Source organism: Megalobrama amblycephala, linkage group LG9 (genome assembly GCF_018812025.1).
Source record: "Megalobrama amblycephala isolate DHTTF-2021 linkage group LG9, ASM1881202v1, whole genome shotgun sequence".
NCBI lineage: Eukaryota > Metazoa > Chordata > Actinopteri > Cypriniformes > Xenocyprididae > Megalobrama > Megalobrama amblycephala.
The window spans coordinates 22,421,250-22,446,920 of record NC_063052.1 but is presented as its reverse complement, the minus strand read 5'-3'; the positions used below and the strand labels follow the sequence as shown (position 1 = coordinate 22,446,920).

The 25,671-nt window shown below is 39.8% G+C and overlaps 1 protein-coding gene across 4 annotated transcripts; it reads right to left on the bottom strand.

Moving 5' to 3' along the window:
• Positions 1 to 714: 714 nt before the first annotated feature.
• lipea (lipase, hormone-sensitive a) lies at positions 715 to 23,680 on the bottom strand. Of its 4 annotated transcripts, XM_048202160.1 has the most exons (12): positions 23,500 to 23,680; positions 15,623 to 15,672; positions 12,752 to 13,004; positions 11,226 to 11,510; positions 10,961 to 11,051; positions 10,213 to 10,358; positions 9,496 to 9,681; positions 9,118 to 9,270; positions 8,864 to 9,008; positions 8,146 to 8,373; positions 1,695 to 2,074; positions 715 to 1,619 (listed from the first exon to the last, which is right to left on the bottom strand). In XM_048202160.1, exons 3-12 carry the CDS (start codon positions 12,992 to 12,994, stop codon positions 1,386 to 1,388), a joined length of 2,091 nt encoding a protein of 696 aa, XP_048058117.1. In that variant the 5' UTR covers positions 12,995 to 13,004; positions 15,623 to 15,672; positions 23,500 to 23,680; the 3' UTR covers positions 715 to 1,385. The 4 variants fall into 4 exon arrangements, with proteins under 4 accessions (XP_048058117.1, XP_048058114.1, XP_048058116.1 ...); XM_048202157.1 differs by lacking the exons at positions 15,623 to 15,672; positions 23,500 to 23,680 and adding an exon at positions 14,584 to 14,869 and having other exon boundaries at positions 12,752 to 12,996; XM_048202159.1 differs by lacking the exons at positions 15,623 to 15,672; positions 23,500 to 23,680 and adding an exon at positions 14,592 to 14,869 and having other exon boundaries at positions 12,752 to 12,996.
• Between the last annotated feature and the right edge of the window lie 1,991 nt (positions 23,681 to 25,671).

Below are 25,671 nucleotides of genomic sequence, written 5' to 3'. Positions count from 1 at the left end.
ATCAAAGACATTGCAACAAATGATTAGGAACAATCATCTGAATAATCTTCAGGTGCTGGCATTGAAAGAAAGACTTTTTTGTAGCAGTGTCACTGCAGGGCAAAGACAGTTCAAGTATGTGTGTGTGTGTGTGTGTGTGTGTGTGTGTGTGTGTGTGTGTTTGTCTCCCCCGTCGTTATGGAGACAAAATGTCCCCACATGGATTGAAATACCAGACATTTTTGATCTTGTGGGGACATTTTTTTTTTTTTTGGTCTGACTTATATATCATACTAAACTGTTTTGTTTTGTTTTGTAAAATGTAAAAATGTATAAAGTGAGGGATGTGTTTAGGGGTAGGGTTAGGGGAAAGAATATACAGTTTGTACAGTATCAAAATCATAAATCAAAATCATGTGTGCGTGCACGTGTGTCGTAATGTTGGATGTATGAATAAAGTTCAGGATAAAGTTTAGTTTTGTGAAAAAGAAAGCATATAATACTCAAAGTTTTGTGTACATGAACATGCATCTTGTGTGTGCATGTGTGTTTGTTTACACGCGTGGTAATGTTGGATGGATAAATGGATACTGGATGCAGTTCAGAATAAGATAAAGTTATTTTTTCTGAAAAAGAAAGCATATAATATTCAAAATTTTGTGTACATGTCTTGTGTGTGCATGTGTGTGTACGTACACGTGTGGTAATGTAGGATTAAACATTAAAGCACACTAGTAGGATAATTTTGAATTTTATTTGATATTGCCAACATTATCCACAAATAATGCTTTTTTCGGGTCAAAAATTGAGGCGCATAAGCTCAGATAAATGAGGCCTATGATCAATCAGATCCAAAAAGAAATGCAAAACCTGTGCTAATTGAAATATAACACGTTGACAAAAAGATTTAGGCCAATATTTAGTGATAATATAGAGTAATGAGACACTTCACACATCCAAGTATGTAAATGGTTGTGAACACAGCACAAGGGTTAAATTATATGAGATAAAGTAAGGCTGTGTGTTTGACACCCCTATTACATTTAAACATTAAAACCATTTGGATTTTAGCTAAAAACAAGATGTTAGAAATTGTGACAAATAAAAGCCACAGTACAGTGTTTTAAAAATATGTTATGGACAGACCTTATTGCATCACTACAGGCACAATGGTGAAATTTTGGTGGATGCTTAGACATTGTGTTTGGTCAGAACAGAACAGTGAATGGTCATTGTGAATTTCTAAAAATAAATCACTCTGATGCAAAACTGCACATTAAGCCTTAGCAGATATGATTTAGGTGTTGCAAGCTGGATCTACAGTTGTTTTCAGGAGCTGAGCTGGTGGATGGATTCCCCTAATTTTCGGTTTGTGGACCTTTGTGGACCATCAGGACTTTCCCTGTCTAAACAAGCCCTGGCTGCCTCTGACCAGCTGGGAGTTCCTCTTGCTGGAAGACTTCTCTGATTTTTCTCACACACATATCTGCTGCGTCCTGTGTTTCTTTGGAGAACTGTACTAGGCTCAGGAAGCCATGAGGGAGGTCTTCAACCACAGTGAGAGTCACTGGCTGGTTCATATTCCTCAGCTTTTTGGCAAACATCACTGAGTCATCTAACAGGGCATCCAAAGCAGAGGCCTGAGGAGAACAATCAAAGTATTAAAATAAGAGTTTCAACACTATCTCTGGAAATGCAGATTCATCATGTCTTACCACTATATGCACTGGAGGAAGCCCCTTGAGAAGATTGTCTGGAGCAAGTAGAGGAGAAACAAATGGGTTCTTCATTATTGGTGTGCAAGGTATCTCTATATCCACCAGACATCTAGACCGGAGGGGCTCAAAATTTTCTGGGTAATCTTGGACTTCCTTTGGTTTCTCAACAGAATTTGACTTGGAAGGCGAAGGACCATTTGATGATGTGGTTGAAGAGGATGATGATGATGATGATGATGGTGCCTTTTGTTCTATTAAAGTCTGAAGCCAATTTGACGCTCCTTGGGCGAAGTTACTCAACATCTTTACAGTGTCCTGTCCCAAAGCCACCAGAGTGTCTAACTGCTGAGCTGGCTGTACTGACTGACAACCTGCACCTGAGATAGAGAGTGACAAGAGACCGAAAAGACACTACAATCATGAAGGAGTTGTAGATAAGTCAGAAGGTTCATTATTACTGTACATAAATATAGAGACCTCTAGCATTGTCACGACTAGGTGAAACATACAGTGAGGTCCAAAAGTCTGAGACGGAAATCTTTAAGTCAGGAAATAACCAAAAATAAGATGTTATAATCAGTGTTGGGGGTAGCGCTTTACAAGTAACGTGAGTTATGTAATCAGATTACTTTTTTCAAGTAACTAGTAAAGTAATGCATTACTTTTAGATTTACAAAAAAAATCTGAGTTACTTTTTCAAATAAGTAATGCAAGTTACTTTGTTTTCCAATTTATTGACTGACAGCTCTCCTGTCCCCACGTTCATAGAAATCAGCGTTGTGTGCGCTGTGTGAACATGATGTTTATTCTAGCCTAGTTCTAGACTTAATGTGAGAATAGATTTACTCATTTACTTCTCCTGTGTCCTGTTCTTCTGTTCCATATTGAGTCAGTTTCTCGACATTACGTATGGGGAAACCCTTTTCCTCGAAATGCTGAAGCCTGATTGAATCACACTATTGCTTTGCAATAGCCAATGGCGTCCAAGCATTCGCCTGATTGGCTGGCTCAGCCACTATATAAGTGATGTCAGGTGCCAGAATACCTCAGAATCTTTCTCCTTCACCTGGAGCCTGATTTCACCGTTGACCTGCGCAACTAGAGTGGACGACGCGGATAGTGATCCCCTCTTGCGTTCCGGTGGAGAACAAGGATTATCTACTACAAAGATGTCTCTTTGCCACATGTGTGGTGGTCCTGTCAACTTTCCAGATGCACATAAGGATTGTGTGCTGTGTCTGGGCCACGCCCATGCTGAGGCGGCACTGGAAGGATCGGATTGCCGAGCCTGCGAGGAATTGCCAATCAAGATCCTTCATGGGAGGCTGGCCATTGTTCACAGCTGTGGCCCGCTGGCTTCTGCATATCCTCTGCCCACCGCCTTCGAGCCGCGGGCCGGCAGACTGCAGATTACTCCTTCAGGAGGCACTATCGAGGGGCTGATGTCAGCCCAATGCCTACGTCACCCTCGCACGCTGGAGCCCCCACTCACCTATGTTAAAGAGAGTTCCAGCCCCCTGGCAGAAGCGTAGGGAATGGTGTCTTTCAGCTGTGGAGAGGACGACACCATGTCCACAAGTGCCTCTGACCAGGTTGCCTGGTCGGAGGTCCCTTCAGAGGCTAGTTGCACCCTGATTTCAATAGACGCGGAGCAGGTGAGCATCCTCACGGAGGCTGTAGCAGATTTGGAGTTGGACTGGACGGCCCCTGAACAGCCGTCTAAACGTTAGATGGATGGGTCTTTCCTCGGTGCGAGCCAGCAAATGGACACACCACAGAGACCAGCCCCTTTCTTCCCTGAGCTCCACAAGGAGCATGGCGCACCCCTCACTCAGCCCAAACCCATGCACAAGGAATTTAGCTTCTCACAACAGTGGAGAGGGTGGAGAAAAGAGGGTACGCACGACCGCCTCCCATTGAGGACGTCGTTGGAACTCACCTATGTCTGTCCCGACGTTGGAAAACCGCCTCATTGCCTTCTAAGCCATGTCAAGCCAAAGCTCATATTGCTGAAAAGGCATATATTTCTGCAGGACACGCAGCATCTGCCCTCCACATGATGGCAGTCCTGCAGGTATTCCAGATGTGACTGGTGAGGTCCCTGGACAAAGAAGGCCCGGACCCAGAGTCATTCCGCAAATTGCGGACAGCAGCTGATCTAGCCCTGTCCGCATTTAAAAAGGTCGCCCAGGGAATTGGCAGCAATATGGGTAGCCTTGTGGTTCTGCATCGTCACTTGTGGCTGACGCTTACTGAGATGCGAGATGCAGAATAGAGGCAGTTCCTCAACACCCCGGTGAGCCCACTAAAGCAGTCGAAGATGCTGCCGCACCTCCTCCTCAAATGATCTAACGCTCCCCCCAGGTCAAGGTCCAGATCGTCATCAGCTCAGCGATCAGCCAGTTATGCTGGTCGCATTCCACCTGCAAGCTCAAACTCATACCGCGAGCCTAAGCCACCGCTTCATCAGAGGCAGTTCAGAAATCCCTCTTTGGAGTGAAGCCGGCCCCTTGTCAGCAGGTATGGCCTGCGGAGAAAAAAAAAAAAGAGAACACAAACACAGGCTCCTCGCCCATCTAGCATGTCTAGGTTTGTCTGTGAACATGCAAAAGAGCACGCTTCAGCCCTGCCAGTCAATTACTTTTCTGGCTATGGTTTTGGACTCACACGCTTATCAGGGCGGAAAATCCAGTCCATTCACAATACACTGGCCTCGTCTGTGCAAGGCAAGGTGGTTCCTCTGAAAATGTTTCAAAGACTGCTTGGTCTAATGGCAGCTGCAGCCTCTGCCTTCTTGCTGGACTTGCTGAATATGAGGCTGTTGCAACTATGGTTACAGGACCGAGTCCTGCTGCAGGCGTGGAGAGAGGGGACGAAGTGCTTTGTCATAACGCATTCATGTCTCAAGGCTCTGATGCCCTGGTTTGGCACAGCCATGTACGAACAGGGTACTGTGATGGGAAGGGTGGTCAGTGGTGACCATGGACGCATCACTGTCAGGCTGGGGAGCCCTCTGCGACATCAGACCAGCATTCGGGGTGTGGGGGCGAGAGACTTGAAGCGCTGGCTTATAAATTGCTTGGAGATGGAAGCTGTTTGTTTGGTGCTACAGAATTTTCTTCCATTTGTGAAAGACCACCATGTTCTAATCCGAACGGACAACACAGTGGTGGTGACGTACATCAATCGCCAGGGAGGAATGAGCTCATGCGCCCTGCAGGGCTTGGCAAGACACCTGCTCTAGTGGGCAGATCGGGTACTTCTCTCAATTTGAGCAGTTCATGTACAGTCTGAGCCGTGGCGTGGACACAGTGGCGTGTTTAGGTTATTGGGGGCCCTAAGCAAATCTCCAGGAAGGGGCCCTGTGATCACGTCCCCGGGGGTTTATCAGCTGGCAATTTTCAACGCACTTTTAAGAGTGCAGGTTGCAACTATTATTAACAATAATGGAAAGGTGAGACTTATCAGTATGTATGTCACAATATCAGCCTTCATTTTTCTAGCTAACGAGTTTATGGTAATAGGTAAATGTGACGTTTTGTTTGTTTGTTTACCAGCGTTTTTATTAACGTCTTTCCGCGTAAGAAACAATGATTGAGCGCGATAACACAAGACATGAAATGGATTTGGATAAGTTGAACTGTATCTTTTAACATACCTTTAGTTGTTCATCCATGTTTATTTCGCGCTGTAACTGGTATTAAAGCAGAGGAGAGGATCAGTTCATGTGTCAGGCTGCCGCTTCTGTATCGAGTCACAACACATCAAAGAGCGCCAAATCCTTATCCTTGCGCTTTTTAAAGCAGCTATATGCAAATCCTTGACTTTTCCTAGTGGGTATACGGCATATACCTGCGTATCACGTAGACTACACTACCGTGGGGTCCCCCTCGGGAGAAATCACGGGGGCCCCAAGCAATTGCGTGCTTTGCGTGGTGGGTAAACACGCTACTGCGTGGACATGCTGTCCAGGGAGGGCATTGTTCATGGAGAGTGCAGATTACACCCCTAAACAGTAAAGTTGATTTGGAGTCTCTTTGGCGAAGCATAGATCAACCTGCTGCTGCTGCTCGCGCTAGCATGTGGAAAACAGGGGTGTGATTTACATCAGTCAGTAGTGCTTGTATGCAGTTTGGCCCAAACGATTGTATGGTCAGACTCACACCAAGACTCGGCTACCTAAAGTGCTATCAACCCCTGTTCAGGGCCCAGGTTATAACTACACAAGCGTTCTGAGCCCCCAAGCCATACACCAATTCAGTGTCACAGAAGTACGCTCTGTGCCCTGTGCATGTGCTGTGTGCTTATGTAAATAGAACTAGCCAGTTTCGAACTTCAGAACAGCTTTTCATCTGTTTTGCGGGCGTTAAGAAAGGCAGCCGGCTGTCGAAACAGAAGCTGTTTCACTGGATTGTGGAAGTTGTGTGCCTAGTATATGATTCCCAAGGACTCGAATGCCTGATAGGAGGAACTGCACAATTTTTCACAATTTTTCCCTATACATGAACGAGAAACTGACTTGATAAGGGAACGTCTCTGGTTACTCACGTAACCTTAGGTCCTTGAGAGGAGGGATTGAGACATTACGTAGATTGCCGTGTGAAAAACCTCCTTACAGCCTCAATAGCTCTCACTCAGTCGAAAGATTTTGAGGTATTCTGGCGCCCAACATCATTTATATAGTGGCTGAGCCATCCAATCAGGCGAATGCCCGGATGCCATTGGCTATTGCAAAGCAATAGAGTGATTCAATCAGGCTTCAGCATTTCAAGGAAAAAGGTTTCCCCATACGTAATGTCTCGTTCCCTCCTCTCAGGGAACTAAGGTTACATGAGTAACCAGAGACGTTTTCCAGAATGGCAGCATAGCTGAAAGGCTTGTATGTTTGAGCTGCACCCTCTACTGTACAAGCGTGAATTTGCATTTCCTTCAGCCTGAAGGGCTGACAGAATGTAACAATGGCACCACTGCACTATGAAAACAATTATTTCAATGGCTTGCGCCACACAAGGACGGTTTGTTGCCGCGTCGACCAAAGCACACGCGCAGCGGAGCGCACCATTGGCGAGCTCATGTACATGCCACGGTCAAAGTTCAAAATAGTTCAACTCCACCACTGCACTCTGTGACCAATAGAAATGGGGCATCCAAACCCACAGCCTCCTGCTGCTCTCTTTCTTCTTCTTGTTACTAGCAGGGCTAGTGCTATTGCTCGCTTCTTAGCACGGGACAGATACAAATTTTGCTGCTGACCAAAAGGTAAAACAACAAAGGTTTAAAACAACTAAAGGTTTTGACTCCGCCTATACTTTTTCTCTGGCCAGCGTAGCACAAATCGCTTTGTATCTGAAGGGCCAGCGCAGCGCATTCCGCGTCCTGTCTGAAAGGGCGTTTCTTTTGGTGTGAAAGGGCCTTTAAATTTGCCAAATATAACTTGCCATAACTTTTTTTGTAATAAAAACAAACAAACAGCCAAGATGAGAAAATGTAACACAAAAGTAATGTAATGCATTACTTTCCATAAAAAGTACAGTAACTAAGTAATGCAGTTAGTTACTTTTTTAGAGAGTAATGCAATATTGTAATGCATTACTTTTAAAAGTAACTTTCCCCAACACTGGTTATAATGAATTATATGTGTATAACTATTTGACAGTGTGCATGTGAACTCAACATGACAACACTGGTCCCCATTGACTTTCATCGCAAGGACAAAACACTGCAAACAAAAATAAAAGTTTGGAACAACATGAGGGTGAGTAAATGATGACAGGGTCAATTGTTCCTTTAAAAATAGACAAAGCAAATACTAAGACATTCTAAAATTCATGGTAATTTTTTTAGTTCAAACTTTCACTCAAATTCCCAAATTGTCACATTAATAACATACATTTTATGAAAATACTTTATAAAAATATAAAATATTTTAATAACACTTTACAACAAGGTACCATTTGTTAACATAACTACATGAGTAAACATGAACTAACAATGCTTCTAAAGCATTTGTTAACTTAGTTCATGTTAATGTCAACATTTACCAACACATTATTAAAATCAAAAGTTGCATCTGTTAATATTATTTACCAGACCTGAGCTAACATGAACTAACCATTAACTTGTTAACAAAGATTAGTAAATACTGTAACAAATGTATTACTCAACCAATATTTTGTTCATTAGTGTGATCTCAGACTTTTGGAACCCACTGTAAAAACTTTTGTATGAGGAGTTCCTATTTTTTCTTAAAAACAAAATAATATCTTCTCATGAATAAGTGAATAAATATGAGACTATATTGTCAAACTTATTGTTTCCCATTTGAAAGATATTGCTACATTTATGCTGTTCTTGTTCCTGTTTATTACTGTAAAGCTGCTTTGAAACGATATGTACTGTATAAAGAGCTGTAAAAATAAACATGACTTGACTTGATCCAAAAGCTCACCAGCATAGGCATTGATGCACTTGTAGAGGACACTCAAAGGCAGCAGAGGGTCGATTAAAGTGAGTAGTCTGGATGGGGAGGCATCTGATGTTAGCAGAGTTGCTGGGTACGCTGCCACAATCCCATCAGGAATGCGTACACCATGAGATATTGCCCTCATAGAGACGGTTATACACAGGTTACCACCTGCACTGTCTCCCACCAAACAAACACGCTCAGCAGTCGATCCTGTGTAGCAAGATCAACATTAAGAGAGTCCTGAGGCATGGTTGGCATGGATTGCTTGTCATGTCCACACCTATTATTATGCTCACACATCGAAAGGTAAAAATAAAGTTCAAATGGTTCTTTGCAGAACCTTACGTTCAACCCTTTTAATGGAGATTAAATGTTTACATTTACTTCATTAGCGTACAGATTAGAAAGTATTGATCTCCTATGGTGTTTTTTTTAACCTTAATTTTTAAGTGTTGCATGAGTTATTACTCACTTTTTACAAGTTGATTGGGTCGTAAAAATTAGAATGCCATTAAATTAAATTGATTCAAACATCAAATTATGGGTATTTGACCTAAAATACTTTCGGGAAGTTTTGTAGTGTAATACTTCATCTAAAAATATTAAAAAAATAAAATCACATGTAAATGTCAAAATTACATCATAACCCCATGTCTGCATACTAGTTGTTTCTATCTGGTAAAGGGTGTGCAATACAAACCCAACAAGTGGCAATTCTTTAAGGCCCAACAGTAGGCATAGAAACACTCCTCTAGAGCCCGGGGGAACGGGGCCTCTGGAGCCAATGAGTAATCCACAGAGAGAATAGGCACATTCAGATCCTTTGACCAGCTCTTCAAGTAATTCTACAATAAAGACAAAAAAACAGAAAGAGGTCCTTAGCAAAAAATAAATAAATAATAATAATTTATATGAGAAACTTAATATAGGGAGGTAAAACTGCCCCAGCCATACCTCATGTGATTTTGAAGTTTGTGCAACAAAGCCTCCACCGTGGAAGTGTATGACCAGGCAAGGAGAAAGAGGAGCTGTCTGGCGATTGAAACTCCCTGGCAGAGAGAGCTGAGGCCCCTCGGGGCGAGAAAGTGCTAACAGTTCTGCACTGTCCTGTGGAAAAAGATCAAATATGGAGGTGATTCAGCACATTGTTTTGCTACCAATTGTTAAGCACTAACTAGCAGCCATTCTAACTAATTATAAGAATGTTGAAAACATTTCTATATGCTCATTCTAAGTAACTGAAAACATCCCTCAGAGCTTAAGCATAGCTGCTTGTCCTAAATAATGTAATTACTTCATTTTTTCTTTTTAAAAAAAGACACAAACACAAACCTGTCCTTGTCGGAGTGTGTGTGAGATCAAGCGCACATTGACTGGCCCAGGGCCCCAGTGTGCAACTGGAGGGTTCACAGTGACTGAGAGATTGGGGTCAGAGGCCAGCGGCAAACTCAGACCTTCAGCTGGCACAGTTAATGTTACATTCACTTGCACCACACTGGAAGCAATCCTTGTCAAACTCTTTAAAGAAATACAGAATACGATAGAAAAAAGACCATTTAAAGTCTTCTGTCTTATTTTGTACACTACTGTTCAAAGGTTTAGGGTCAGTCAGAAATGAGTATAGGCTTATTTATTCAGCAAAGAAACAATAAACTGATCAACAGTGACATTAAATACATTTATAATGTAACAACAGTATTCTATTTCAAATAAATGCTGTTCTTTTGAATTTTTATTGATATATACAGTAAGCAGCAAAACTGCTCAAAATTCACAATAATAAGAAATGTTTCTTGAGCAGCAAATCAGCATATTAGAATGATTTCTGATGGATCACGTGACACTGAAGACTGGAGTAATGATGCTGAGCATAAAAGAGTTTCAAGAACTTTAAAAATCATACCGACCCCTAACTTTTGAATGGTAAAATTTTGAAATTGTAAATTTCATTGTAAACATACAGTTTAGCTTCAAGAACAATATAAGAAGGTATGGATGTTGTTTTATCTATTCTAACTTAGAATCATGCATAAACATACTTGTACTTACCGAAAACAGCCCAGACTCAGTAACGTTCCAAAAGGTTTTCCAAAACTGCATATCTAGATTTTGAGTGATACGCTCAAACTCTTTCCCCCTCAACTCAGGGTCCACCACATATTTGCCCGAAGTGAAGAAAGAAAGAGCAGCCATGCCTGTAAATAAATATCCGAAAAGGTTATTGTGTAAGAATTGAAAGAGACAAATTATTTTTATGGGAATAACTATGGAAGCTTGTTTCCGCCACAAAATGAAAAAAAATCTCACAATTCTGACTTTTCTCCTCTCAGAATTGTGAAATATAAACTCACAATTGCGAGAAAAAAAGAGTTTTTTTCTCAGAATTGCAAGCTTATATCTTGCAATTTGGACTTTAAATATTGCAATTGCAAGTTCATATCTCACAATTCTGAGAAAAAAGTCAGAATTGTGAGATATAAAGTCACAATTGTGAGAAAAAAATCCTTTTTATCTCACAATTCTGACTTTCTTTGAATTGTGAGAGAATTTTCTCGCAATTGTAAGAAAAAAGTGAGCTGACTATTTATATACATATTATATACTGTATATACTGACTTAATTTCTCAGAATTGTGACTTTTTTTCAGAATTGTGAGGTAAAAGTTGCCTTTTTTATTTATATTATATTATTTTATATTATTCCATGGTGAAAACAAAGGTTCCATAAATAACAGACATAAATGCATGAAAAGAATCAATCATGTAGTCTGAATATTATGAGATTTTGATGCACTTACCTATCCCAGTCTGTTGTTTTTTGTAGTTTTCACCAAAGGACACCATACTGATGACTACTGTCTGTAGAAAAGGCCTAAGAGAGGGGGAAAACTGATAGGAGAGAATGAAGAAATTGAGACTTTGTGTTTCTGGAACAAATTTGCATTTGTCACAAACTGCATGCACCAGTGAAATGATAAAACCATTAATAATGGGTGCTTGTTAGTACTGTAAAAAAAACCCGAAAGCAAACATTTGCAGAGGTAATGTTCACATTAATCTCACCTGGAACCCCAAGCACCGGCCATAGAAACAAGCTTTGTGCATAGAGATGTACTCTTGCACAAATCTTTCTCTTAAACCCCCTTCATCCTGTGAATAGAGCTGCCCGTGGGCATTGTCATTGAGGATTATCCGTGCCAGATAAAGTAACGCTCTCAGCTGGCACAGGGCACTACAGTATGCTTCTATTTCCACAACATTATGGTCCATCCGGAAAAATGCTCCAGTACAGTTTGATGCGATGTAACGGGCCTTCTGGATGATGTGGATGACGCAGGATTGGACCACCTATGAAAAAAAGAAAAGTCAATGGCCTACTTTTGTGGATATTAGGATAAATAAGTAAGGAATAATAATGCACAACATGGAGACAAAGAACCACCCAAAACACATCTAGCCATGGATTATCATGCTTATACCATAGTCATCAAATTAATGAATTTAAGCTGTTATTGATGTTTGCAGTGCAATATATGACCAAAACGGTGAAAAATAATGTAGTGAAGCTATTTTATTATGAAAGTTGCACAGAGACTTTGATATCAGGTTTCTGTGCTCCTGAAAGTTTCTGTGTGTGCACAGTTCGATCTTTGATAGTGTGTTTGCTTCAGTGAACAGGGATTAAACTGACTGGAACTAACTGTGCATTAAACAGTTTTAATGTTCACCTTCCAGCCAAGGCAGACCATGGTATAAAGATATATAATTTTATATGAATATTTGTAAAAAATACACTGCTGGTCAATACTTTTTTTTTTTTTTTTTTTAAATTAATACTTTTATTCAGAAAGGAAAAAGATTTTTTGTACACTAACATCCACAAGTTTGGGATTAGTGAGAAGTTAGTGGTGGCCTATTTATATAGCAAAGAATAAATAAATCAAATAAATGCTGTTCTTTTGAAATTTCTGTTTATCAAGAATCCTGAAAAAAAAAATCACAGTTTCCACAAACATATCAAGCTGCACAACTGTTTTCAAAATTGACAATAATAAGAAATGTTTCTTGAGCAGCAAATCAGCATATTAGATTGATTTCTGAAGGATCATGTGACACTGAAGACTGACTGAAAATTCAGCTTTGCCATCACAGAAATAAATTACTTATTAATATATATATTTGAGAGTTTATTTACATTTTAGCAATATTTCACAATATTACTGTTTTTACTGTATTTCTGATCAATGCAGTCTTGGCGACCATAAGAGACTTCTTTTAAAAGAATCTTACCAAGCACAAACTTTTGAATGGAAGTGTACATATAGACATTAAAAAAATGATTACATTTAGATTTACATAATAATATTTAATCATTTTAATCATTAAAATAATTTAATTTAAAAGTATAATTTAAATTAAACTTCAACAGGAATTCACAGACCATAATAAACCACTCAATTACAGCCAAGAGCATTTATCTAGACCTTTGCCATTTACCATCAAACCCCTCATTTGCAAATAAAACAAGAGTTTTGAAACTTAAAAAAATTACCTTTTTTATGCACTCATCAGTTTTGCAACTCAGTTACCTTGACTAAGGTCCGATATCCATTGCCAGGGGTCTGTGCATCCAAATCATAATGGTGATAGACAGTAGTAAAGCCAGTGATCAAAGGTTCAACAGCACGACCATGTTCCTGAATCTGCTTCATCACCCCCTTCAGACGATCAGTAGCGTCGACATTTGAAGAATTGCTCACAGATCCATCAAGAGCCAAGATAACTTCTGAACATACTGTCTGCAATGCTGCAAATACTTCCTTATGGTCCATGTCTGACAAAATGAGAGAGGCGAGAACAGAGATATCAACAATTAAAATGTCAAACAACCCAAAACACCTTCAAAGATATACAGCATCCCTATAAAATGTGAAAGGAACAGGTAACAAAACACAAACAATACAACCAACAACAAAACTGTCAGGCGATGGCCAAACAATGACATGAATATAAACTATTGTTTTCCAGAGAGAGCAGAGTCTGACAGATACCGGCCTTTGTCAACAGACACAAAGACTGAATGTGGGATCACAGCGTATTCCTGCAGCATCCAACCCTTGTGTCATCAAAGTCCAAAAGCCATGAAAAACACATGCTTAGAAGAACTCCACATTATAGTTGTAATAAATGATATTTAGTAGTTTGATGTGACACAGACTTCAAGGAAAAGCTCCTAAAAGGATTTGATTATCCTCTGCTATAATTACTGGAATAGGAGTTCCAGAACATGACGAGAACATGCAGTGCCAATGGATCGTGTTAGTCATGACACTGGATCTCAGTAGCCAAATAAAAGACCCACTTTATCATTAGATACAGTAGACTAATTAGTGGTGACATGTAATATATAAATATAAACTTTCTGCCTCAGGAAATGCAAAATTTGTAAAGGAAACCAGACTCAAACCCGGCTACGGATCATAGCTTAGAAATGAATTATTCACTTACACACTGCAGCCACTGTTACAGTTAAACTGATCCCTATTCAGCACTTTACTCAACAAACACTTAAATACTCTTGAGATTCCAATTTGCTTTCACTGTTTCACAATCAGATTGTGTGCTGGAGGAAAAAACAATCACATCTGATCAATGAAAAAAGCCCCATTGGACTTTGAACCCACCACCATGTAAATGACAAATATTAAATATTATATATACAGTATAGTATAGTGTTGAATCAGTGATTCTTCAGACTGGTGAGAAAATATACTAACTCTGTCACACAGGCTAAATGATATATAAAAAAGGAAAAAAAATAATTGTTTTTTTCTCACATAATTTTCAACAAAATGACTGCTGCAATGATGTGATGTGCAAAATAGGGTATAAAAGTTCATAAAATATGCATTATAAAATATTATTAAATCATTTATTTGAATTAATTAAAGCACAGTATTATTTTTTAAACGTTTAAACATTAATTATAAATATTTGACATTTTCATGAATGACAAGGCAAGGGGATTTTTTTGAGAAAATGGATGTAGGACGTTTGACTCAAATATAACAAACATTAAACACGTTAATTTCTTGATTGACAAACGTTTTTAAGTCGTGTAGCCGGTTTTCCTCAGTATTTATCAATAAAGGCAATAGCGTGGCCTATAATAGTAGCCAGTACTGGATACAGCATGTATAGAAAAGGATCTGGCAACCCAATTTTCCCGACGCAGCAGCACTTGCCAAACAGCTCCGGGGTGCGATATGTTGCTCATTAACTTTCTATGCGATGAAACAGATATCACGAAACGTTTTTGCGCTGTGGCCCTCCAATCACAAATTTAGATGGTCGAGACGGCAGCCTGCCCATAGAAAAGTTTTACCTAAGAAAACTGAACGGTTTGTAAAACATTGCTTACCTGCTTACCTGTCACTCAATGAACTGCGCGTGCAAGTCGCGCCTGAACTGCGGGGGATCGCTGACAGCAGCACCACACTGTCAGGACACTGTCGCAGAATGCTATCGACACTCGCGCATTTTCATATCTAAACACGGCATGATACAGGGTATCTTGTGTTTTTGCTTGCTTGTATCCTCTTCCGTGCCTGTCAAAGTTTCGACTGACCCATAGCATCATGGGTACACGAGTTCGGTGCAGAGTCCTGTGTACACGAGTGACGCGACACGAGCGCTACCATTGCAATCAACGCCAAATATCAAAGACTTTATTTATAGTCTTAAAGGGACTTTGCTACTATGCACTATTCCACTTTAGAAGCTATAGTATAGATGGCGTGGTAGAAAATAATATAAAGCCTTTATATAAAAATATAGTCTTTCGCTAATATAGCATACATAGGCCTACATCAGCATAATATATATATTTTTTATCGATTAGTACAGTTTACATGTATTTTCAGCACAAGAGTATTTTTCATTAATTTTTTTTTATGTTTTTGAACCCTATAGCATATCCGCATTTTACATATTTGCTATTAATAGGCTGTTTAATGGCAGTTTAGGCTACGCAGCGTGATAAATTATAGTAATTAATAAATTATATTAGATAATGCACTAATGATACATATGCTAATAGCTATATAGGCCTATTAACTTTAAGGTATGTCATATATAGAGAAACTTAACTGACATAACAGAAATAAGTCCATCCTGTGAAATATTCATTGAAGTAAAAACTGAACTTACCCTGGTCTTATACCTCGCATGAAAATATTAAATTATATTATATAATGTATTACACTAAGAAGCCATTAATGAAGTCTCCAACTATAGAAAACCGTTATATTTAAGGAATCAATTAAATAATATTTTAAATATATATATTTAAATGGTTTCTTTTTTTTTTTTTTTTTTTTCTCACAGTTAAATGATCACAGTGAGCACAGAGTGGCAGTCATTACCAAGATATTTGATCCCATGTTCAGCCTCATTCTCACCTGACACCCTCTGCTGGTCAAAGAGAAAACTGACTCCTCTCCGGATGATCCTGAGGACAGAATTCCTAAACTTATTTTAGATGAGTGTAAACCAGTGTGTTGTGAAAGTATAAAAATGCATATATATATATATATATATATATATATATATATATATATATATATAATATATATATATATATATATATATATATATATATTTACACTGCCCTCCAAAAGTTTGGAAATGCCCTAGAAATGTGGGGTTTTGTACAATATTGGCATGAATCCTTTTTAATTTGTGATAATTTTGCACTGATAAGGGACAACACAAACTACGAAAACATATTTTATTATATAAAAGTTTATACATAGAAAAAAACTTAAATTTTCGATTTAACAAAATATCCACCATTAGCAGCTATCTGACCTAAACTGGGTTCTAATTGGTTCATTGTATTCTAAACTTTTCTAAACTTCTAAACTTGGCAATCAGTTGTTGAAGCTATTAAGGTGTGCTGACCCAAAAATCTTTTACAAACCTGGGCCAAGTTTAAACCAGTAACCAGACATCACAGCTGGCAAAGAGGCATGTCTGAGTTTGACATGTATATATTGCCATTATTATGTAATCAAACTGAAAATTATTATTGCTGGTCTTCAAAGATAATGTCAAGTTACTGTAATGTATTTGCACCAAAAAAAAAAAAAAAAAAAAAAAAAGATAAGGATTTATGCTGATATTGTCCAAAACCACACTTTGCCAGGGGTGTTTTCAAACATTTGGAGGGCAGTGTATAAATATATATATTAGAATTTGTCTCATTTTGAGCCCTTGGATCAAAATAACATACGAACATAATGTGGTCACATGCATTTCTTACTACCAAATTATATAGGGGACCCCTGAGTATTTTGCTGTGTATTTTCTCCAAGGAGATGAATAAAGTTTTATCTTATCTTTCTTATCTCATCTATAAAGAGGCAGCTTCCAGTTTGTCTATTTTAGGATTGCTTATAATACTTTCATAATGAATAGCCCTCAATGACTTACAAATTCTTCACTTTTTTAAAAGCTTCTTTGACAGATAGAAAAGATTTAACAGGGCGCTCAATCCCTTGATGTCCCACTGTACATATATATATATATATATATATATATATATATATATATATATATATATATAGTGCTCAGCGTAAATGAGTACACCCCCTTTGAAAAGTAACATTTTAAACAATATCTCAATGAACACAAAGACAATTTCCAAAATGTTGACAAGACTAAGTTTAATATAACATAAAACAACTCTTTTCTTATAGTTTGCATATTATTTATGAACATCTTATCTTATCTTATATTATCTTTAAAGGGGCATTTAAAATGCCTATTTTTAAGACTCATAACAGCTTCTATTTTTGGCAATTTTTAAAATAAAGCTTTCAATTTTTTTAATGCAAATTGTTCACTTAAACATGTTCTCCTCAAAAAGGTCAAACTTATCAATACCTTCTTATTTAGATTATAAGGTTAATGCTGTGTTGCTCTATAATGCAGTTGTGAGTGAGAAAGGCCCGTGGTTTACCAGCGTTTAGTATAACTGTATGGGAGGTATTGACACCTCTTGCTCAGGAAGGCATGTATCCAGTTGCAAAGTGAGGTGGTTATTCCAAGTATCTAAAGTTTGTTTCTTAGTATCTGTGGGATGAATAAGTTCTGATTCCAGGCTTTATTGAGCCAGTCACCAATCAAACCAAAATGCAAATCAAAGAAGGATTCAGTTTTGATGGATAACATGACCACTATACCTTATGAAACATCTACAATAATGTAATGAAATTGACAATTTATAGGTTGCTGCAAAACATTTAATACATAGGTATTAATATGTAACATTTATAGGTACAAAACGTACATTTTTGTTGCTGAAACGTACAATATAGATGTACTTGACAACATTGAAACATAATTACGTATTTACAGCTAAAAGTACTTTTATATCATAAAAATATTTTGTATAGTTGCCCTTTTACCATTTTATAGATACATTTTAGATCCCTTAACCCTACCCCCAAAACCAAACATAAACATTTTATAGAGGATATAAAAAGAAAATATAAAACGTAATGGACAGAATTGTGTAGGAAAATTACAATTTTAGTAACAATATAGCATTAAAAAGATATTTTGAGCCACTAATCCCACTAAATCTAAATCTAAATCTACCCATAAACATTTCTCAAAAAATATGCAGTTATAAAAAAAAACATAACAGACAGACAAGTGTAATCACAATAAATGATGTTTTATTAACAAAGTTTGGGAGAAGCATGTTTAGATAATCAACCTAATTAGCATGATAGGTGGTATATATATTACCTCTATCCAGCGACCGTTTTCCCAGCATTTGGCCCCACCCGATTGCTGTCATGTCCGAGATCGAAATCTTTCATTCCAATGACAGATCTCACTTATACTCAGATCCCCTGTGTTGATCAACTCAGATGTGCCGTTCTCACAGAGAATGAATAAAGCCCAGCTTTACGATCTGTACTTCTCCTTGCAATCAGTCAACCTCTCTCCTAAATCCACTTCAGCATACAAGGCAGCCAATAGAGCACAGCAAAGCCTGCAGGGCCCCAAACTCGAATCTCTTAAAGCAGAACTTTTTTTACCTTCATAAAAAGTTTTCTAAGCCCTTCCGATGGTTAATTGACTTGTAGTGGTGTGTTTGAGGCGAGCACTAACCCCATCTGGCACGTCTACGCCAGAATACAGCACTTGCAAGTTGAGCTGCATCGACCCGACACAATCTCGCCTCATGTTCACGTTCACGCGAGAGTGACAAAATGCTTTACGGTAATTCAAAAACTATGTATATATTATGACTTTATAAGACAATTTCGAAAATTACCCACCTCCATCGAGATTTCTTGTACTGTATTTGCAAAACTACTGCGCTGGTGAGCGTTGTAGTCGTTGTAGTCCAGAGCTGCGCTTGGAGTATTTACGAACAGTGTGATTCACTGAAGGAAACTGTAGGGGGAGCTTCGCAAATCTTACTGAGTTCCGCTTTAACACCACCATCTTCCTCCCGCACAAGATCTGGCCCTCCTCGAGTGTCATGCCGCAGCAGCAGGCCTTCAGCAAGCCTGGGCCATGCCCCAGATTCCACCACTGCAAAACCTCACTCGCCTCCCTCTTCTGATGTTTATGCTATTATAGTATTTTAGCCTTTTTTGGCTTTCCCAGATGCTCATAACTCACCTTAACTTCTTACTTCAACCCTAAAATCCACCCTCACATCGCAGATGTATCAGTGCTTGATAGTGAAACCATCTCCTATTTTATCAAACAAAGGAAATGTAGACAGACCAAACAAAAAAAAAAGGCGACATAATTTACATTTTCAACCTCTCGTCACCTATCCTGTTTTAGCTGTGGCAGAAAGGCCACTAGGGCTAAAAACACCGCTTTCAGTTCCAAGCGGTTTATGTGCCACCTGCTCTGTGACTCTGATCACAGACCTGAGGTTGGAATGCCCTTGCATGCTGCGCCCCAGCCCAAAGTCGACGCATCTGTCATAACCACAGTGCGTGCTGTCACCAGTCCCAAGAGGACCCTGTCTCTGAACATATCTGGGTCGCACCAAGGTCTCAGAGCACTGACGCAGGTGTGCATGATCACAATGTGCATATAACCTGAGATCCATGCTCTCAATGGGACTCGAGTTTTCAGCCATAACTGCAGCAGCCTTATTTGTAGAAGACCCAGGTGGCAAACTAATGATGCCAAAGCCATAAGTCCCAGGAGCCTCTGGAACAGACTTGCCTGGTCTGAAGTGCAGAGCTGAAGTGATGGTCTCTATGCGAGAGGCAAGCTCGCATCTCCAGCAAGTTGAAATACATGCCCAGGTATGTTATAGACTGACTCTGGGTGAGTGTGCTCTTTTGCATGTTCACACACGGCCCTAGGGAGTCCAGATGGCGCAGTAGCATATCCATATGGCTGATAAGCACATCTTGTGAATGGGCTAAAGTTAGTCCAATTTTCCAGATAATTCAGAATACGAAAGAGGCCGGAGGGAGTAATTGGCGCGTTGAGGAGCGTCTTGTGGTCGGTGTCCTTCAGGTCAACTAGGGTGAGCCATAGGTGCCTGTGAAGGACCACCATAAAGCCCATGGATCATCCAATGGCCTGGGCCAAGCGCTTGGTTGTCATCAGCATGAAGTCGGTCACCGCACACAGGTCTTTCACCCCATCTGCGGTGACGCTGCCGCATCCATGGATTGCAGGAGCATCGCTTGAAATACCTGCAGAACCGCCATCACGTGCAGTGTGGACACCTTTTCGCCGGCGAACGCGTAACCCTTATCAGCAAGGTGTGCAGTCAGTCTGCAGGATTTGGACGGTAAGCTGAGGTCCACGCCCAGTGTAGTCAAAGAAGGGCATAAGTGAAGGGTGATGGTCTTCTCGACTGGGGGCATGCGCACAAACCCATGGGCTTCCACTGAAGCATGGACGCCGCAACTGTAGTGCAGACCACAACTTCACCACATGCTCGTGGATGTCCGGGAAAAAAGGTAACTTTCTCCTTGGACTGGAAGTATTCCTCCTGGCAGGTTCCTCTGAAGCATCCCAGTTAAGGTCGAGTTCCTTAACCCTTTGACGCGTAACCCTAGAGACGGACGCGCGCAGCGCTTTTCATATATTACATATATGCAGTGTTTTCAACCAAATAATGTTTTTTTTAGGTTTCAGACATTTAAATACACATGAGTACTAACAAAACAATATATTTAGAGTTTGTAAAATACACAATGATGTCTATAGACCTTATGTAGCCCCGCCCCTTTTCAGCGTTGCGCTCGTTGTCTTTTGACTTCCGGTTTGTATTTCCACAGCGATATTACATTTATGAATGAACTGCTCGTTTTAAACTCTTCCCGAACTACTGACATTTGTTAAGACATCTGCTTTAAACATAACAATGCTCATGATAACTTTCATTAACTCTACAACAAGTAAATCCACTTAACCAACAAATTATTCTTTGACAGCGATGCCATAGAAATGTACAGAGCTACCTCAAAACGGAAGTTCAAAGACAATATTATAAAGATGGCGGCGCGCTTATTTCTCTGGTAAATAAGGTCTATAGAAGCGGAAATAACAACCCTTTCCATTATAATTAGACGACATGTTTTATTCATAACAGATACACATTGTGAAAGTAACTTTAAAGCTTACTTTATTCTTCCCCAGTTCACCGACTCACTTAGTTTCATGTATTTCGGGAGAAGTGGATAAATTCACGGGTTGTAAATCCAACAGATCCGATTCTCTGTGCGGCGCAAACATGGTGGCGCCCATCGCGCATATGGCTCAACTAACATGATCGTTATAAAGGTGTTTAAACAGCAAAACACATCCACTTGCACATATTTGGCAATCGGAATATTAGATATGTCATGCTATAGTTAACAAATTTGTGAATATTTTGAATAAAAAAGGAAAAATTAAATGAAAGCAGATCATCAGTCATTCAGCGCTGCGGTGTGTCACGTAACAAACAATGACACGTCACCATGGAAACCATAAAGCGATACGTTCTAAATAACGGTCGCCTTAAAAAAACTCACGCTGGGGGGTCAGCCAGAATATTTTAAACTTACGTGCGAAAGGGTTAACTGCTTTTGCAAAGACCCTGGCAAGCTCATCATGGAGGTCAGCAGGGCCCTCAGTGTCGGGGTGATCTCGCTCCGACTCTGCCCAATTCTTCTCCGAAGCCGAAATGGACATGGAGTCCTCTTCCTCATCAGCGCCGAAAGAGACGAAGTCCGCAACGGTGGGAGGTGCTTGAAAGCTCTCGTCCGAGAAGAGGGGGAATGGGGAATGGGGTGTAGGCCGAGGACGACGGCCAGAGGTAGAGTCGTCTTCATTCCGAGGAGGGGGAAGGCCCACCAGTGGCTCACTGGCGGCAGTGGGTCTTGTTCCCATAAGGTCATGAGCGAGATCCCTCTGAGCTCTTAAGACATGAACCTGCAGGTCCGCGCAGTGGATACAATCCGAGTCAGAAAAGGCAGCCTCAGCATGGGCCAGGCAGGTGATGCAGTGCTTGTGGGAGTCTGGCGGATTCTACAGAATGTTGCCATCAGATGCTGTGAAGACCGATGTATCTTCTGTTGTGTCTTTGACGATGACAGTAGCATGAAAGAGAAGATTCTAACGCAATTGTCGTTCCACTGCATTATACACTGCCTGTCAGTATTTGCATATTTAACAAAACAATTAGCCAGTTAATTTAATGGGCATTATCCTATAAGAATTCAAGAATTTCAGAGAAGGGGAGGAATTCCCGCAGTGCAGCTGATGCAATTTCACAAGGGGACAGCCCCTTTCTCACCACATCAGGGAAATGAGTAGAACCTGTCATTGGGGACCATATTTAAATCTACTTCCTACATCATTCATTTAAATTGCGCTGGTTGGTACTGAACTCTGTGCTTTGGTCGATACTGGTTCAGGTCTGTCTCTCATTACTGATGACTGTTGTAGATCGAGTCCAGCTTTGTCTACTTAGTCTATCAGTAAGTCATTTGTTTTAGTGTCATCGGTTACTGGACAGCTATTGGATATAATTGGCTCTGTAATAGCTCCAATACATATTGGAGATGTTACATTTTCTCATGTCACTTTTTCCATGTGGTACGCACAGCTACTCATCCTGTTCTCATAGGATGGAATTTCTTAATTGAACACACTGTTACCGTTGACATACCACATGCACGTTTACAACTGTATAACACTTAAAGGGGCTCTATGTAATAATGACACCCAGTGTTCAAAATAGGTACTGCAGTCCAAATTCAAAATATTGTTTGGCCCGCCCCCTCGTTCAAAGATGCGGGTTGCCAGCTTTTACAGCATATGGTTGCCAGCAACAATAGGGAGCGCAATTGACAATGAAAGCTAAGGAGACTTAAACACTGTAAGATGTAAGCTTAAACACTGTAAGACTTAAACACTGTAAATTATCTGTTTTGATATGCTGTTGTTCATAGAGATATTTAGATGGATTCAGAGGCTTTTTAGTAGAGATGCACCGATTGCAATTTTCTTGGCCGATTCCGATTTTTTGTTGGTGTGATCGGCCGATCCCTATTTTTTGCCGATTCCGATTTTCTTTCTAAGAACTATAAATGACAACATATACAAACAAAAATCTACTTTTCTTCAATGCAGAGTTTTATTTTCATAAAAAAAACAAGTAAAAGTCAGTAATAAAATATAAACAGCTCAAATAAATGCAATAGAATAAAGAGCTATGAAACTAAGTTTTTCGGGTTAACTGGGTTTTTATTCAGGTAAGAAATATAACAGAAATTAAAGTAATCAATTGTGTTATTTTGCATTGGTTACCTTAATTTCTATAGTCTTTATTGCAAATAATTCTTACCATTAAAGTTATAAAACGTATTCAGTCAAGAGAAGAAAGTGATTTTCTTTGTCTTTTGTTGTTTGATTAACATGACAGACAGACAGCAGGAATATTGGACTGCTGTCCCTTTAAGAGTTTATGAACGGTGTTCAACGGACCCAATACTGTTACACACAACATGAGTTCACTTTCTTAGCTATTTAACGATTAAAACCTGACAGTGTTTATCTGTGTACTCGCCAAGATTGCCTGTGCCGCTGGTTTTGACATACTTTTGCATGTATTTGACAGTTTAAGCTCAGTAAGCCACTCATTTTGGTACGTTACTTGTGACTCTGTTTGACTTCTGTCTCTGTTCGTGGCTTGTCCGATCCACCGCTCAGTGGTGCGCGCACTTTTGGTGTGTCCGCGAAACCTGCGGGAATGACTAAAATCATGCACAATACAAGCACTACTTACCGGAGCGAATTAGACGAGAGAGAGGAGGCGCCCGCGCGGGTGTGTGTCACTTCACCGTGACAGAGAAGCGAGCGGGAACGCGCAGCTGACGTTATTGCCTGATTCTCTGACCCAGTTCGTTTGCTGGTTTCCATGGTTGTAATACGCGGTGTTTTCCGCCAACTGGCAACCTGTGATGTCGAAATACTATTGGATAAACTGCAGCACGAGGTTTCGCACAGACCAAAACAAAAACAGACATTCCGACAAGGAACGCACATTTTCAAAGTAGAATATCTGGCTGTAGCATTGTTTTTCTCATAAACAAGTAGGTGAACTTGGCATGTTTCCTAAATATAAGCAAACATATTGGGGTATTTTTATGCTTTATTAAATTTTTTTTGCTGTATTTTTATCGTTTCTTCATCGCTGCGCTTTGTTCCTTACAGCTGCGGATTCCACCCGCTCCTTCTCTTATTAACTCCTACTTGGTTTCTGCCGCTATCGACTCCTTCCTGGACTCTCCCGTTTTTTGCTCCAGCTGGCTCCTGTGTTTCTCCCCTGTGCCTGCCCTGTGCCCAGCTCCTAAGCCCCCTCCGGCCCTTTTATGTTGGACTTTGTGCCATCTAGATGGGTGGAATTATAAGGCACTACCTGGGTTTTGTGTCTGTTTGGGTGGGTTTTGATATGATATGACAGAATCAAGACATTATGCCACGATTTCAATATTCATAAAGATTCGTACACATTTACGTTTTAGTGCTGTCAATACGTCAATACTGTATGTTTCAGTGTTTATGGAAACGTAAGTAACTGTACGTGTGGTAGAACCACACTTTATGTAAAATACATATGAATACTCATGGGATTACGTTGAGAATACAAGGCTATTTTTGAATGGAAAAGATTTGAAGATTTTGAAGAAAAGAAGATTTGAGCCCCCTTAATGGCCACGTTCACACAGCAGCAGAATACGGTTGTCAGTCCTGTATTTGAATCCTTAATACGGTTGCGTTCACACACAGTACGGTTATTTACAGGACATTCTATAACCGAACTCACACCTGTTAATTTTCAGGACTCACAACCGCATTCTCGGAATATTCGCGCTGTGTGAACGGAACAGGACTGGACAACTAGTTGTCTGTCACGTCATACAGAGCGAGAGAGCCGGTGTTTTGTGTGTGATTTCGCTTTCGGTAACTTACTGAGACAGAGATGTGAGCTGTGCGTCATCTTAAGGTGTTAGACTGTTCTCCACCGGAGCGGCTCATGTCAGTCTTGTGTTTCTTCTCGAATGTCGCAAAGGATGTGATTCACACCTGTTAAATAAATGCGGTTGTTAATCCCAAAAAATGACTGTGTGAACGTGGCCATTGAGTCGGTGTTCTGACGTAGAACCTTGAAGCGCTGAATGTAAACAACATAGGAGAATGACACTGAAGAGAAGATATTGTTGAATAAAGTTGTTATTTAAAGTTGAACCACTGCAGTCATGTGAACTATTTTAACAATATCTTTATACCTTTCTGGACCTTGAAAGTGATGGTTAAATTGCTGTCTATGGAGGAGTCAGACAGCTCTTGGATTTCATCAAAAATATCTTAATTTGTGTTCTGAAGATGAACGAAGGTCTTACGGGTTTGGAATGACATGAGGGTAATTAATGACAGAATTGTCATTTTTGGGTGAACTAATCCTTTAACCTCTTCTTGACCATGCTCATCAGAGCTGTCAAAGCAGTCCTGCAGATCTCATCTCACTCCCTAAGGCCACACTTTGATGTTGTTGGTACTTTTGAATATGGGTATTAAGAGCACACTGGTCTGAATGGTGGGGTAGGGGAGTGGCTTTATCTTTCATCTTTGATCAACTGCACCACGTTTGGCTGTTTGAAGGCAGCACAAAGAGTTGTTGTCTATGATGACCAAATGGAAATTTTCAGTTGCCCATTTGATTCAATAGCTTTAGTTTTATGGTAGGCTACTACAATTCCTGTCATTCCTCCTTGCATTAAAGTCTGTAAGAAGGTAAGGAGACATCCTTTTGCTGGTCCACAAGTCATTATTCACTGAAAATCTTGTCTTTCATCCAAGTTCTCAAATCTTGTTTGTGTTTATGCATGTTAAAATCAGAGCCAATCAACTTTTTGTGGAATTTCTTTACATTCTCCTTATTCTATATATGAGCAAT

What these genes read in the sequence shown, in the direction of transcription:
- lipea (XM_048202160.1), bottom strand. Translation starts at nt 12,994, where the DNA reads ATGGACCATAAGGAAGTATTTGCAGCATTGCAGACAGTATGTTCAGAA. An exon ending in GCCGGTGCTTGGGGTTCCAG is followed by an intron (nt 11,052 to 11,225) that starts GTGAGATTAATG and finishes CTCTCCTATCAG; the next exon opens with TTTTCCCCCTCTCTTAGGCC. An exon ending in ACACACTCCGACAAGGACAG is followed by an intron (nt 9,271 to 9,495) that starts GTTTGTGTTTGT and finishes CTTTTTCCACAG; the next exon opens with GACAGTGCAGAACTGTTAGC.